The 16,595-nt window shown below is 36.6% G+C and overlaps 1 protein-coding gene across 1 annotated transcript; it reads right to left on the bottom strand.

Annotated features, from left to right (window-relative positions):
- Positions 1-1,176: 1,176 nt before the first annotated feature.
- Positions 1,177-12,901, bottom strand: fam210b (family with sequence similarity 210 member B). The gene is made up of 3 exons (XM_066664887.1): positions 12,206-12,901; positions 7,021-7,199; positions 1,177-3,899 (listed from the first exon to the last, which is right to left on the bottom strand). The coding sequence occupies exons 1-3, from the start codon at positions 12,692-12,694 to the stop codon at positions 3,683-3,685; spliced, it is 885 nt and encodes a 294-aa protein (XP_066520984.1). The 5' UTR covers positions 12,695-12,901; the 3' UTR covers positions 1,177-3,682.
- Positions 12,902-16,595: the final 3,694 nt, after the last annotated feature.

The following is a 16,595-nucleotide window of genomic DNA, read 5'->3' as shown; positions in this document are numbered from 1 at the left end:
CCACCTACTGGAGTGGAATGTAGCAAGAACATACGAAACTGTTTCTTTTCTCAAAGGGCCAGGTTATTAATATCAAAATAATATTTATATATGAATTTAAATATTGCAGTTAAATTATATATATATATATGAAACCCATATAGAACAAATATATTTTAGTGAAGAATATGCAGCTCCAGCGCGTTGAAATAACAAGCAACTGCTGAAAATGTTGGGACATTTTGCAAAAATATAAGGGGAAGATTATAGGGGGAATTGTGTTTTGTCCCCACATTGGGCCAACTTGCCAAATCTATGATGACCTAAATTTGTTTCAGATGGTAGAGGGTATTACACATTTTTAACTGAATTTGTTTTATTACAAATTATGGAGATGGACAGACTGCGGGTGTATATTAATTTTAAATCTTAAATATAAATTATTTTTTAAAAATCCTATGTCCCTGTTGCTCCTGGGTTTAATATTGATTTGGGCCCAGCATTGCCAAATATTTCTCTTAACCCCCTTGACTGAATGGTAGTAAAAACCAGTTTAATATATGTAAGGGCACGTTTAAATTGTACCGTTGTACTACAGCCAGCCACCAGAGGGCGTAAAGATTTCACATATTTCTAACCAGGAGGCGGAGCTGGCAGCAAAGTCTCGATGCACCGACTGAGGACTAATGCTACATAACTTCTTATGTAGACTGGCTCATTAATTGACAATGGCACATCAAGCGCAGCCCTACTGCTACTGATAAAAGACACATCTGGGCCAAATATATCTCAGTTTTGGCACTGGAAATTGTTGTGTGAGGCAGACATGGGCCAAATGTAGCTGAGTTGAAGTAGCCAGACTCACCTTGTCTCAGTGGCGTCATTTCAGGCCAAATGTGGTCCATACGACAAATGTGCCACATTTAGGCCAAATATTATTTGTTATCTATGACACTAACACAACCAACAGGTCAGTTTCACTGCAGCGCTGAGAATAATCCACCACCCAAATCATATCTGCCCTGTGGGGTTCCTGACTATTGAAGAGGCGTATGCCGAGAAACAGGGTGATTACAGTCTGTTACTGTAGAAATACAAAGTGCTCCTTCAATATATGATCTACAACTCCATAGACGACATATGAATCTATAGAAATATTAACAGATATTTATTTTCATAAAGCTTTCAAGTACAATTTTAAGCCATCTCCCAAAATAAATGTAAAATTACTGAAAAATAATGGTAATGAACTCAAATGTTGATTGCCAAAGAGTCAGGATGCAAGAGTTACAAACCATGGTTTAATTGTTCATTAAATTACAAATAGTCTCGCTTAATAAACCAGAGCAACTGCAAGTCATTTTAATAAAAAAATAAAATTTTACATTATTATATCCAAAAGCTCCTTCAAACCTTTTCCATGGAAGCCTTGCACATTTCTGACAGAGGTCCCCATTATAAAGAAAGGAAAAAAGAAAAAAACCCCACAGCACTTCAAATTCTTTATGTTTTAATCTTATTAATTTTTTTTTCATGAAATCAAACATTGAGATTATCACAGATTTAGCTTCCTAGTCTGCAGCAAACTCCATGTTTGACCATTTACATTCAATATGAAGCACTGATTTGAGAAACTATCTTCAATTAGCAGGAAGGAAATTATATTTGCCCGATTAAGGCGGGATCTGAAACGTCACTTCAAATAATACCCAAATATTTCTTGAGTACTCCATCTATAAGTGCTCCATGTGGGGAGAAAATCTCCACTTGAACTAAAAGTCAGCTTTCAGAATTTTCAAAATTCATCTGTCTTTGCTTTTCTCATTTATACCACGGCAGAGGTCAGAAATATGTGTTTATAGCTGTTGCTTCAAGAGCAATTCAGTAGTTGACCACAAACACACACATATTATATATATATATATATATATATATAAAAAATCCAATGGCATGAATATAGTTCCTTGCAAATGACTGGGCAACATCAACCATGTGACATTATTATTATTTACCTGAGTAATAGAAAACACAGCTTTAATAGCTAATTAATCATAATATTTTCAGAAAATCCTTCATTTAATAAAAAATATTTCTGGCCTGTGCAAAAGCATTGATATATGAAAACAATGCAGGGGAAGGCAATAAGAGGAAAGCCAAGTCAAGTTTGACATTATTAATGTGACGGAATGGCTCCCTGTCAAGTATGATCCTGCCTTGTGCCCAGTGAATCCAGGCAAGCTCAAGACCCACCGCGACCCTGAACAGGATAAGGTAGTAACAGATAATGAACAAATTAAAGACTTCATTCATTATCTGTAAGCGCGTATCCAGTTCAGGGTCGCAGTGGGTCCAGAGCCTTCCTGGAATCATTGGGCGCAAGCCGGGAATACACCCTGAAGGGGGCGCCAGTCCTTCACAGGGCAACACACACTGACACATTCACACCTACGGATACTTTTGAGTCTCCAATCCACCTACCAACATGTGTTTTTGGACCGTGGGAGGAAACCGGAGCACCCGGAGGAAACACAGGGAGAACACACCAACTCCTGAGCGGAGTCAAACCCACAACATCCAGGTCCCTGGAGCTGTGTGACTGTGACACTACCTGCTGCGCCACTGTGCTGCCCAAATTAAAGACTTATCTAGCTAAAAAAAATTGTGTGGTTTCTGCAATGTGGTGATTAATGATAATTAATATTGATGTCCAAGTATGCACATCCCCTGTGAAGGACTGGCGCCCTCTCCAGGGTGTATTCCTGCCTTGCGCCCAATGATTCCAGGTAGGCTCTGGACCCACCGCGACCCTAAATTGGATAAGCGCTTACAGATAATGAATGAATGAATGAATGAATAATAATGTAAGTAAAATTAACTTAACTTTCACATTGCCACATTGATTATATTTTTTTCTGAGAGAGAGACAGTAAAAGCATTAATATTTTGCTGAAAATGTTGTTATATGTAAGATAGGTTTACATAGATTATTTCTCAATTAAAAAAATAATAATATGTGGCCAAAAGTTCCCAAATGTAGAATATAGATCAGTACATATAAAAATATTTATAAATATATACATTGTATTTTATTTCCTTAACCACATCAGTTGACTGATCTTTTAATTTGTTTCGGTTAATCTGATATTTTTAATTTTATATAAACCTGATGAAATGCCTTTTCTGGAAATTAACACAAGCATTTCCTTCAAACTTGTGTATACACTTATGCACATGGGACTCTCACAATAGCAGAATATTTAATATCACAATTCTTGGGGCAGACTGAACAGCTTAACACACATTACGAACCAATAGAAAAGTCACAGCTTACACCATTCTACACTAAAATGGCTGATTTTTAAATTCACATTGATTTTCAAAAAGTACAAAATCTTTCTAATGATTGTAGGGCACTGTAACAATGTCTCACTCAAGCTCCAAGGTAAAGGTTAACAGTGAGATGAAATAATTCAACTTAAATGTTATTTGAACTTGATATAAAAGAAGTAAAAATAGAGTTATGCCTTATGTTGATTGTTTCATTAAACGGAATAAAACACATTTGTATGCGACTTACCCGTCAAATTGAAGCAAATTAACAATATTAATATTTAATAGATTTCTTTTGTAGTGGAAAAATCTTTTGAAATATCAAACACTAACTCTAGACCAATGTTCTTGGAGCTAGACAGAAGTAAAATGTTCACAGACTAGGTGGTGGAGCTTTAAAGAGTCCAGTCTTCCTGAGGTATCGTACTATAAAAGGTACGGACACTAGAGTGATGCTGATCCGAACTGGAGCAAACAGCTTGTGAACAGCATACGCTAGAACAAATGTGCTAGTGCCAGCAGCCATCTTCGACTGAACAACAGATTCGCTGAAGCCCATCTTGTACAGCACAGCAGCCATGTCGATCCCACTGATGAGAGAAATGAACATGTTAAATTAATAAACGAATTCCATTAATAAACTCTTACACTTAACTCTGTCAATCTTCAAGCATTTAGTTTTATTTCATTTAATAGTGTAATGTATTGCTTTAAAACAATCACTTAAGTCCTTCTTAAAGTGAAATAACTACTTTTAAATCTGCCTTTTCAGAACCATACATTTTTGAATGATGCTATAATCTGCTTGTGACTAGATGCTTTGTCCCATTGTGTAATTCAATCAGCCAGTGTTTCTGTCCTCCAACAGTGATAGCCACTTGCTTAAAACTCCTTTTAAATGTACATCTACCGTACATTTTTTCTGAGGACTTACTTACCAATTAATTAATTAATTCATTTATTTATTTATTAAACACATTTCCAGATGGATATTTGGGGTGACAACATGAGGAATTATGCTCTTGCAGATACTTTTATTGGTGGAATGGAAAATAGCTTTTTTCAAAAAGCTGGTGTGAGAAAAGCAAGCCCAGGGAACGTAGAGGCTGTGACCAATTTTCTTGTGCCCATTCAAAGGCAGGCAGTGTATGTTGGATCCAGTACCTAATTACCCGTTAAAACTTCTGGTGCTCCATATTTTGATTAGTTAATCTGTGTCTTTCTGTGAACCTCTAGCATTTTTATGGAAAAATTATGTATGTTTTGAGATCTTGGTTGGTTTGAATTTACTGCTTTTACAAAGTTTTGGGACTTCCCTTGTCCCATGCCTCCTTGCATTGTTTAGTCAAAAGATCTTCTGTTAGCACTTCGGAAGAAGCCGGCATTGTTTTGGCTGCATAGCCGGAAAGAAGCAGCAGGAGCTAGGAAGGTCATCATGAGAATCCATTGTCCAATAATATGGATGTACATTCTGCTCTGATTTGGACACCAGCCTGACAGCCTCCATCCACTAGGACAGTGAGGAAGTGGCCAGCTGGGGCAGTGGAATCACCATAGGGACGTTTTGAGGCACACAGTGGGATGGTCTCTGTGACCCCACACATTGAGGACACTGATGAAATAACAAAATGTGTCATGGAACACATCAACTTCTATGTGGACACTGCTGTGCCCTCCGAGGCTATTCAATGCTTCTCCAATAACAAGCCATAAGTTACATGTAAACTAAAATCTCCCCTGAACCAGGAGAAAGCCTTCAAGGCATGCGCTAAAGAGGGTGTAAAATGAGGATTAAGGAAAACAAGAAGGAATGTGGAGTAAGTTAGAGAACAACAGGGAGTAAGACAATGAATGTGATATGTGGAGAATCATGAAAGGTATCGTTGACTTCAACCTACGCATCTCCAGAACAACTGAGGAGAATGAGTTAAACCAGTTTTTTCTAAGGTTTACAATGACTGTCTTTCTGCCACATTGCCCTCTATAATCTGTCTCCAGTGGTCTCACATATTAATACCTCAGCACAACAACAGTCGCAACTGTTCACAGCCCAGACCTCCTCAATGTCAAATATTTATACTGTGTTACATTTACCTCATAATTCGGATGTCGAAGCTGACCGTGTTCCAGTAAATATTCAGAAAACCCTAAGGCCTAGGCTATCACTGCTAGCTTATGCTCAGTTAGCATTGTTAAAAATATCAGTAGATAACTGTGCATAATGCAATGTTATGCTTCCAAACACCATGGAAACAGGTCCATATACAGCAGTTGGACAGTACTGTATGTCTCATCTCATCTCATCTTCTTTTCTGCTTTTCCATTTCAGGGTCGCGGTGAGTACTGTATGTGTACAACTGATTTAATGAGACACAAATAAATAAAAGCAGTGATATACTGTATGATACTACTGCTCTTTTACACTGTGTGGGTAACCATTTTAGATTCTAAACTCAGGGTTGGTGAGGTTCTCATGACTTTCCAAGTAGGCAATACGATTGGTGGGAGTTCTAATTGAAACGTCCTACTTTCACCTCAGAAACTCCTACATCTGAGTTCAAATGAAACACAGCATTAAACTTCAGCCAACATCAATGTTCCTTCCACACTTCTGCCTAATGTCAAGCTGCTTGACATAATGAACAATGAATCACACCCCCTACACACTGCAGTGGAAAAACAAAGAAGCACATTCTGAATGATGCAACTGTGCTGTGCTAAAGCGTGGTGTGATATATTTTCTTCCCACGTAGCCCATGCTGAACAGGTTATGATTCTCTGTTAAATTCAATCTTATAGCCAACTTAGACATAGTAGTTCATTTCATACAATTGGAACTGTAGGGGTGGATGCCCTTGTTGTTTCTTGTGACTCTGATGCTACTTCACAACATCCACAAAAAAAAAACTGGAATAATAACAGAAAGATGTATGTTCATTTTAATTAAATAAAATAAAAACTGACAATACATCACAGAGCTTTGTAAAAAAGTATGAATTTTGTGGCCAAATTTGGAAAAATTAATATTTAACATTAACAAATTTCATTTTTTGTTATTAATTATTTATTATTCTTAAAACATTCTTAAGACAGCATTATTTAAAAAATATTTAGATAAATATATATATATATATATATATATATATATATATATATATATATATATATATATATATATATATAAATAATACAGAAACTCTACATTAGGATTTAAATAAATCTTTTTGTTTTATGTTACAGAGTTGCTATAGAGTTTGTTTAATACTGCTCTTTTTTTTCCCCAGGACATCTTTTGTTTTCACCAAGACAGCAACATGGACTAGACATGTTTTTCATTCAATCTAAAACTATGCATGAATATACAAATATTGCTCAGAGCATCACACTGCCTCCACTTACTTTTCTCCTCTTAATTTCCCATAGTCCACCATGGTCAAATATTCTTCCCCAGGTAAGTGACACACATGTACCAGGCCATCCATATTTTGTATAAGAAAATGTGATAATCAGATCAGATCTAAGTCCCAGTTCTGACCCTCACATATCCAGTGTAGGACACTCTGACAATTGATATTTCTGTCATTGCATTAGCAATCTTTATCATATATAATTGAAAAGAGTGGGAAAATATTTAAGAGCATAGTTAAAAATATTGATTACAATTAAAGGTATGCGTATTTAAAAAAAAAACAAAAACAAAAAACAGCTCACCTAGACACAGCCAGATAGAATATCCCAAGGGATATAAGGGATATTCCAACATGAAATGACACACCAACAGCACCGTATTCCTTAAAAACCTTCTTCAGCTGTGTCCTTTTATTCTGCTTCTTTTCAGGCTCTGGGTCTTGTTCTTCCCCCTCATCTAGTGGGCCTTTATTTTGCTGATCCTGAGAAGTGGAGAATTAAAAGCTGTTCATGCAAATATTCGTACAAATGTACCAGCAAAGAGAAATAATTTTATATTTTTAGATTTAACAAAACATTATATGTAAGAATAGTATTATAAACAATGAAACATTAAATATTCATTTTTATTTATTAAACTATTTAATTTTATCACTGTGAATAAATTATCTTACATTGTACAACTACTGAGAGTGTAAACACAAAATCATTTAAGGGACTTAAATAATGACAAAGAATTGTACTGCCAGGTTTAACCAGCTCAGTTATGCATAATTTGCCATGTATAGCTCATCACACTGCCTGTCTAGAATATATAGTGCCTTTCTTATACACAAGGTTGCTTCACTGAATGAAGATAGGGATACAAAAAACAGCCTATATATATATATATATATATATATATATATATATATATATATAAAACCCAGACAATAAAAGTACAAAACAGCATAGGTAGCAGTAGGTCTGCTATAGATAGCAGGTCTGCAAACCAGTGAGAAGCCCCAATATACAGGGTTAAAACAGGCTTCACATACTGGCTCCTTCAGTTGATATAGCACAGAGCAACCAAATTGACTGAAATTTTGTAACACACCACACATTTGAGCTGACATGTTTTGTAACAGATTTCCTGTTTCTTAAAGAGGAAAAACATTTTTCCACAAGATTTAACACTAGTAGTGTAACTAAAAACACATTTTTTGCATTTTTCCCTGACAGACCTCAAAACATATAGGGATTGAACAAAGAACTTACATACTTGAAATTATATGAGTAAAATTATGGCAGACCATTACTTCCTTCTCTTAACTGACTGCAATTGAAGATCAGTGCAGAGTTACAATGCTGAAGATCCAGTTGCTTCACGGAGGCCATTGACTCTGGCAGTATATGGGGCAAATGGTGAGGGCTCAGTGACATAATTGCAGAGCAAAAGCTAACACTAAGATAAGATTACATATTATTGATCCTGAAAAAGATGGCAGGATCTAATACAAGCTAGCCATGCTCCCTGTCGGTTGTGGGGATCATACCAGCAAACCTCTTGTTATCAGTGACTCTATTCTGCAGCACAAAAACAGCTCCTTAAAGGGCATCAGCAGAAGTTAGGTTTATGTTGGAAGTCCAGTAAAACTGTTCTAATTAACATAGGTTAATGAAGTGCAATTATTTGTGAAGGTGCTAATGTTAATATGTATTATTTACTTTTTATACAAATGAATAATTTTACAAAATTTGGCCACAACTTCTTCCCATAATTCACTTATTTTACCAAGCCTAGTGATATATTTTAGCGGATTAGGTGATTTTGTTGCTCCTGCTGAGTTCAGCAGGTAGATTACATTTCTGTTTTTACATACTGTCAACCGAGCTTTGCTGTGTTTGATGATAATTTGATAACTCTCTCTCCCTGAAACATTCACTCAGAAAATTAAGAGATTCTAATTCAAATATTATAAAATCTACACTGAAATATTATACTGAAGTAAAAAGGACAGTTTCCTCTAACCAGTTTGTCCTATATACCATTCTACACATTTATTTGTTTTATCCCCATCCAAAGAAAAAAAACCACACATTTATCTGTGCTTGAATGTTAGAATGTCAGAATAAAACCTTCTGTATTCACAGTGCTTTGTGCTTTGGTTTGGGTAGTTTTCTGTTGCTGTAGAAAGATGTTGCTCACACAGGATGTGCTATTAGTGTTTTTATTTTTCACACATTGTGAGACACATCCTGTTTATAACCAATGATCTTCATTTTACATGCACTCAAAACAAGATGTTCTTCGTGTATATGAAAATATTCTGTTGAGATCTAATCTCATTGGTTTTGTGGTACGTGTTGTAGGACTGTCAGCCTAATATTTAATCTTATGTAGTTCCTTTGCCTGAAAATTTTTATTTCCTTTGTGTCATTCTTTGACTAAGTTCTCTTGAGCTTGATGAGGAGGACTGCAACTGGGACACAGAAAGGATTGGATTAAAAGATGAGGAATCATGTTGAAAAGAATATTTTTACCCATACATTGGGGGTTTTATCCTTGTCTTACGCACAGCTTAACCTCATCTTTAAAATAATTTCTGACTGGGAATATGATTCTCTTCAAAAATGTGAATATTCAGAAAAATGCTAAAAAATGATGAGCAGTTTTAAAACTACTGCATTGATGCTGAAATTGAGAATATTCTCATACACACACACACACACAACGATGGAAAAAAGAAGCTGACCATGCAACATGTCCATGAGCAAAAACATTGCAGTAAATTCACAAGGAATGGCTCAAAAGTAAGAAATGGAAAGTTCTGGAATGGTCAAATCAGAGCCTGGATCTTAATCCTACTGAGATGCTGTGGGGTGATCTGTGCATTCAAGAAACAACTCAAATATCACAGCTGAAAGAATTCTGCATGGAGGAATGGGAAAAACCACCTCGCAGTCGAAGTCAGAGACAGGTAGATAGAGCGACTATATATGGTTGTGGGTTGAATCCTTGCTTTGAGTGACTGTAAGGGGTTTGATGTGATCTCCCCTTCCTCCGGGTGCACAGGTTTCCTCCCACAGTCCAAAAACATGTTGGTAAGTGGATTGGTTACTCAAAAATGTCTATAAGTGTGAGTTTGAGAGAATATGTGAGTGTGCGTCACCCTGTGAAGGACTGGCTCATCCTCCAGGGTGTATTCCCACCTTGCACCCATTGATTCCAAAATAGCTGCCAATGTAGTTATTTTGCAGTGTCAACATTTTGTGTGTAGTGTTGTATACACCAAGCTGAGCTCATTTGGATTTAAAACCATGTCTGACTGACCTGGAGAGATAATGTGGGAAACTAGCAGAGAAGTTAAATCCACATTCTTATCCACTTTAGTCTGTTTAACAGGGGATTTCACAGTGTCAGGACCAGACAGGTTCCTATAGCAGCCCAAACCCAGTATCTCTATTGTAACATTTGTCGTATTTAGCTGCTTGATAAGCCATTTCCCAAATCTGAAAATTATTCAGATCCCTGACCACCTTTGCTGAACAATATATATGTTTTGACAAGCTCAGTAACTTGCTATTATTTTAATTCAATTATTAGGACCCTGTAGCATTTTAGAGTTATAAATACACTTTTTTTCCATTTTCGCATGTTTAGTGTTTCAGCTCTGCTGCCTCATATAAATAAGAAATGCTGATAAGCACTGCCAAGAAAATTCAAGATACAAATATTACTGAGTTAGACCCAGAATTATCTTCTTTTGACCAAAGCTGGGCTGATTCAGAGCATGCTCTCCTAAGTTAAGATGTCTTACTAATGGCTTTTCCTCCTTAGTAAACTGAAAAAGTGGGCAAGTAAAAACCAGTTCTCATAATTCTGACCTGCACACACTTGAATTTAGTTTTCGTACCACATGAACAACAATTTTTGGTAATCAAATATCTATGATTTTTCACAAGAAGCAGGTCTGCCTGCACGTTTGTACATGTTCTGCCCTACACAGCTACACAGACACATGTAGATTCTTAGTGTAGATGTAGAGTCTGCGTTTCGCATATTGAAAATGGCATGACTGTGATCAACTGTGTATGCTGCCATCATATTAATGGCCAACCCTCATGAAACCTGCTGTTACACTTTTCCATGAGGGCAATACCTTGAACAATAAACAGGCCAGGTAGCCAGTTAGGAGAACAGAAAATACTTGTGCCTAAAAATTATTTTATCATCTTTAAATGGCATCCTTTTTAGATCTTATTTTTTGCTAAAATGGAAGACGGCTAGAGTATGGAAACAAAATGAACATGTGTACATTATCTGAGGTAGTTGCTACAGGTAGGAAACTTGAAGCCACATCATGAATTAGATCAAGAAACTATTCTACTGTTTAGAGAAAGGCAACCCAGGTGCATTCTAACTAAGCAAGCTTTTTAAGAAAGTTTGCATTTCCAAGTCTTACAAAATTTGACTCCTAAATACTACAGGGTAATATTTTAAGACTTCAGTCTTGAAGACCTCCCCCAAACCAACATAATGCCTATGTTTGCTATAAAACTATTTATTCAAGACCTAATCTTTTTCCTGTAATATTATTAAACACAAATATAATCTTATTATTTCATACTAATACACCACAAACCTATTGTAAGTAATTAAAGTGTATTAAATATGATTTTTTTAAACCTCTGTAATAAAAAAAAAATGCATATCTAAAACAATGCTATTTAGCAGCAATATGTAAATATGTATCTCCATCATACAGAAGTACAGAATATTGCAATGCTGTTAGTCCAAATCCTCACAGTAGAAACCAGAGTCACTCATGTTTGGAGAAGGTAGTACAGTTTCCAGAAAACATTGACTTAAGGCTCTCATTCCACATTCCAAGTATTTTTCTACCCACACAAGAATGTGTTCTTTAAGACTAAGTTGTTGATGTTTTTATTAATGAACAAATTATAATTTGCATAATATTTAATATAAGTAACAAAGTATTTTAATGTATACTTATGATTTCAGTAATTGCTTATTTCATATATAAAGATAATTACACATTCTATCGATCAGTATGGATCTGTTGAGGGTAGGACTAAGTAATTTTTTTATTTTGACATTAAAAAGGCAGTGACCCCTCTCATATAGGCGCACAGTACAAACAAAAAAACATTTGTGGGAGGGGTAAACCCAGTTTATATTGAGAGTGACTGATTATGGAGCTTAAACTGAACTGGCATTTTATTCAGGCTTACCACTGTTTTACTACTTACTGTTTTTTAAGTTATTGATAATACGATAAGCTTTGCCTTTATCTCTAGGGCCATGCAACGAACACAACACTGGGGTCAAGTTACACCCTTTACTCAACTGTCCCGCACAGCGAGATAGGAAAGAAGCTTTAAGCACAACACTGACAGAACATCAGAGTAAATTAATTTTAACAAATGATTTGTGAAGTGAAAACAAACGTGTAACATAGGCAATGTTTATATAAAACTAGTTTACCTTTACCACCTCAGCGGCTGGATTTCTCTTCGACTGTTCCTGATTTGAAGCACTGGAAAAAGCTCTTGATAGCACCAAACTGAAATGGGGAGTACACATTTCTGTAGGACAAACGTACTCTGTTGCAAATAGTCTGTTAATTTTGCGTTCTTTGCTCATCCAAGGAAAACGAAAAATGAACTCAGGTGTTGACATTGACTTCGACTGCAAGGTAAACAACGAAGTCCACTGAGCCCGGGACACTTGTTCCGGATTCAAACTAAATTTGCACCCAGTGCCTTTGACAAAATTATTCTTTTGCGCTTCATTAGCCTGACATACAGCTCTGCTATTTCTTTCATATACACGAGCGTAACATAGTCTTTGTATTCTGTCCCACCACGCAACGTCCTGTTGTACGTTTGTTCCAACTTCTGCGGTTCTCGCCACGTTGTAATGAAATCTGCATGCAAGAGACCCGGTAGATCTCGCTCCTCGACTGAGAAACATTGTCGCTTCGCGTCCTATCTTTAATGGCGACGGAACAGCACACCATAGACTCCCCACAGCTTGTGATAATAAAACTGCAAGTCATGGCCTGGAATGGAAGCGGTTTCCTTATTCCAAAGCTATTCCACTTGGCGAAGACACGCCTCTCTCTGTGACAAGCCTGCTCAGTTTAACAGAGTACAATTCGAACAGCGAGCTTTCAATGATCTTTTAGATTCCAGTAGGATATATATAGTGGATATGATGCAATTAATTTAAGAACCTCCGTCACTACGTAGATGTCATTAGTATTACGGAATCTTACCATAGATCCACATTTTAGGTTCCCGATTTCCATCTAAAAATGTATAACCCTTTTCCCTTTTTAGTAAGAAAGCAAACCCAGTAAACAAGGAACGTCCCTGGACGTTCAAAATAGGTCTAAAATAGTCTGTGCGTCAAGGACATATTTTAAACGTCAATGGACGTCCAAAATCCATCTTAATAAGTTAGTTAAATGGTGACCAATCGATAACGTCAGTGGACGTCCAAAACGCGTTTTATACAAGTAATTTATTTCGGGATCAATTATTAACGTCAATGGACGTCCAAAATACGTCTAATAGTCGTCTTTTCAATGTCTGTGTTTGGTCGTCTTTTCAACTTTCATTTTCAACCTTAAGAGAACGTTGATTAGACGGCAGTCATTACGTCATTTCAACGTTGAATCAACGGCTAATTGTTTACTGGGACAACAACCAAATAAATCACCGATGAGAAAAAAAACCGTATAGTATATTTTAAATACAATAAAAATGCATATATGCTATTAATTTAAAACATTCACTGTTACAAGAATGACATGAAATATATACTTTAAATGTATAAAGCAGTGAATTATATTCAAAGATGTCATTGTAGGTAAGAGTGCACTTAAGATGCACATGCGTTTATACTTGTTGCAGGTGACTGTCCCGTGACTAGATGGCGAGGTAATATCAATAGGAGGGAATTAATGTAAGGAAATAACACTCTTCTTAAACCCTAAACAATTGTTTTTTTTATTTTATATATTGGTTATATATGGATATATTTTATAATTGTTTTTACAGTGTGTATGAGATTTACCTCCATGCAAATGAATATATTCATGGGGGCTCTCGATGAAGTCCATTCATTATCGACCATGAAAAAAAAAACAAAATATATTGCAGCACAAGTGAACAGAACTCACGTCTCTGTATACATGTGCTCATTTACATACAATAGATATACTGCATGCTAGAAGTTATAAAAAAAAATCTAGATCTAAAAACTGATATTTAGTAGGACAGACACTATCAGAATTAATACATAATAAAGGTTTCTTTATGCAAAATCCCAAAATGATTAATTTTTTCACAATTAGCATGAGCAAACATCTCAGCACACTACAGTTTCCATTGGGAACGCCTCTTATTTTCATAATCACTGGAGTCACCAATCAAAATCCGGTATGCAAATGAACTACCTATGAAAAACACACAGGTTTTTAATTACATCTTAATCGACTGGATGAGGCACAATAAGAAACATGGCTGCAGGTCGACGCCAAGCCTCTGTTTGGATGGTCCTTTATACAGAGCCTAGCAGGTTCACCCAGTTAGTGCTGATTAGCGCTGGGGGATCTGGGAGTTGGAGTTCTGAGAGAGTGTGACGCCTGCTCTCCTGTACGTCGCATTCATCCACTACTAGTAAGCGGCCTGCAGCGGCGCCTGTCCCAGTACAATCCTCATAAGCAAAAAAAAAAAAAAAAAAAATTCTTGTTTATTTGGTTATTCCGCTTATAAGGTAAAACGTGTGGCTTCATTCAGACTGAGTGAACTTATAATAGCAATTGCAGATATCCTAATAAATAATAAATAAATAAATAATAATAAATTTAAATATTTAACTGTTGAAACATTCAATTAAATTCAACAGTGATTGATTTACATTCTACTACAGTAAAAACGCAAGGCTCTGTATTAACCAAGCTCTGCCAGACGGTTTGTCCCACCTCTAAGTATCACAGTCCAATCAGCGTTAGGTTTTGTTCCGCACAGTCCCGCATCTTTTATGGGCAATTTCAAGATGGTGGAAAATTGCCACAGACCTCTTTAATAAACTCTAATGATTTTTCGAGCTGTAGGGCTTTCAGAACATTCTCAGTGGGTCCCGGGAGGGCTCGCCCCAACATACTTTCGTCATATACAATCTGAAGTGTGTTCCAAATGGCCCCCTACTTTATTCCCTACATTGCTCACTATGTAGTGAAGTATATAGTGAATAGAGCACTGATTAATTTTGGGCATGACCCTGTACGGATAAAAACAGCACGAGCCGTGTAGTTTTATTTTTCAGTCATTGTATAGGTAACTTTATTAAAGAAGACCTTTATAATGAACTCCTGGATGAAGCTCTCCATAAATACTGTACAGTATGTAGATAAAGAGAAAGCGTTATGAATCTAGTGGTTACCGGTGGTATTTCTATATGAGGTGACCACAGAAATAAAACTCTTCAACGTTAGATGACGCTGTGAAGTTAGATAACATGATTAATTTGTACAGGGCAATGTGCCAGTTGTCTAGATGGCTAGCTCTTTATTTACCCACTGAACAAGCCGTCATCACAATTGGCCCCCGAGAGATTTGGCAGGAGGATGAATCCATCCATCCATCCATTATCTGTAACCGCTTATCCAATTTAGGGTCGCGGGGGGTCCAGAGCCTACCTGGAATCACTGGGCACAAGGCAGGAATACACCTGCATTCACTCACACCTACGGACACTTTCGAGTCGCCAATCCACCACACACAACGTGTGTTTTTGGACTGTGGGAGGAAACCGGAGCACCCGGAGGAAACCCACGCGGACACGGGGAGACCACACCAACTCCTCACAGACAGTCACCCGGAGCGGGAATCGAACCCACAACCTCCAGGCCCCTGGAGCTGTGTGACATTGATGTGTGTTTAAATGTATTGTCTTTGTGTAAATTATATTTTACGTCATCAAATATAAATTTTAGTCAAGTATCTGCGTTCAGTACAGAACTATCTCTGATGACCTCTGAGAAGAGCTAGTGATGCTGTGGGTGGTTTGGGTTCCATGAGTAACCATAGTGGTTAAGGGTAGTTGGTTACTGATCTAGCATAACAGGCACAGCAACCTATAGGTGTAGGATTTGAACAAATGGGTGATAACAGAACTTTTGTGGCTGTAGGGAGGAAGAGTGGCATGGGCCCTATGTGATGCTCTAATGGATTGGCTTAGGATATTTTACATCTTATAATGTGTATGATTCTAATAAATGTAACAGTAAGGTGTAATGTTACATTATTTGGCAAAGACACTGCATGTCTGTCCTTCATTTACATAGTCATTTCACAGGTAAAGAAACAATCCTTTTACTATGTATTTTTCCTTTAAGTAAGAGTTTGGCACATTTTTGTAATATTTCTTTCTTTCTTTCTTTCTTTCTTTCTTTCTTTATTTATTCATTCATTATCTGTAACCGCTTATCTGGGCACAAGGCGGGAATACACCTTGGAGGGGGCGTCAGTCCTTCATAGGGCTTATTTATTATTATTATTATTAATATTAATTTATTTTTTGCTTATGGAAATGATTTGTGGGTTTTTTGTTTTCTGTTAAGTATCAGTCATTCCACTAGTGATGCAATATCAGGTCTTGATAATGTGTAGCTTGTGAGCTGGTCAAGTCACTCTCTTGCACAAGTGGTTAAAAAAATCACTCTTGTTTTTTCTAAATCTTATGTGGCCCACGCTTGGCCATGACATAAAACGTTGTAGGAACAAGATAATGAAGTCATTGTCACAACTTAGTAATGTGTGGGAAAGAGATGAGTAAGCCAAAATGATTTTCAATGGAATATGAA

The sequence above is a fragment of the Hoplias malabaricus genome, chromosome 3 (genome assembly GCF_029633855.1).
Source record: "Hoplias malabaricus isolate fHopMal1 chromosome 3, fHopMal1.hap1, whole genome shotgun sequence".
Taxonomy (NCBI): Eukaryota; Metazoa; Chordata; class Actinopteri; order Characiformes; family Erythrinidae; genus Hoplias; species Hoplias malabaricus.
Note: the sequence above shows the minus strand (reverse complement) of the source record. Positions and strands in the feature narration are given on the sequence as shown.

Excerpts from the sequence above, each read along its gene's own strand:
- fam210b (XM_066664887.1), bottom strand. The coding sequence starts at position 12,694 with ATGTTTCTCAGTCGAGGAGCGAGATCTACCGGGTCTCTTGCATGCAGA. Across the intron at positions 7,200-12,205 it reads CAGCCGCTGAGGTGGTAAAG|GATCAGCAAAATAAAGGCCC; the intron begins GTAAACTAGTTT and ends TCCACTTCTCAG. Across the intron at positions 3,900-7,020 it reads TTCTATCTGGCTGTGTCTAG|TGGGATCGACATGGCTGCTG; the intron begins GTGAGCTGTTTT and ends TTCTCTCATCAG.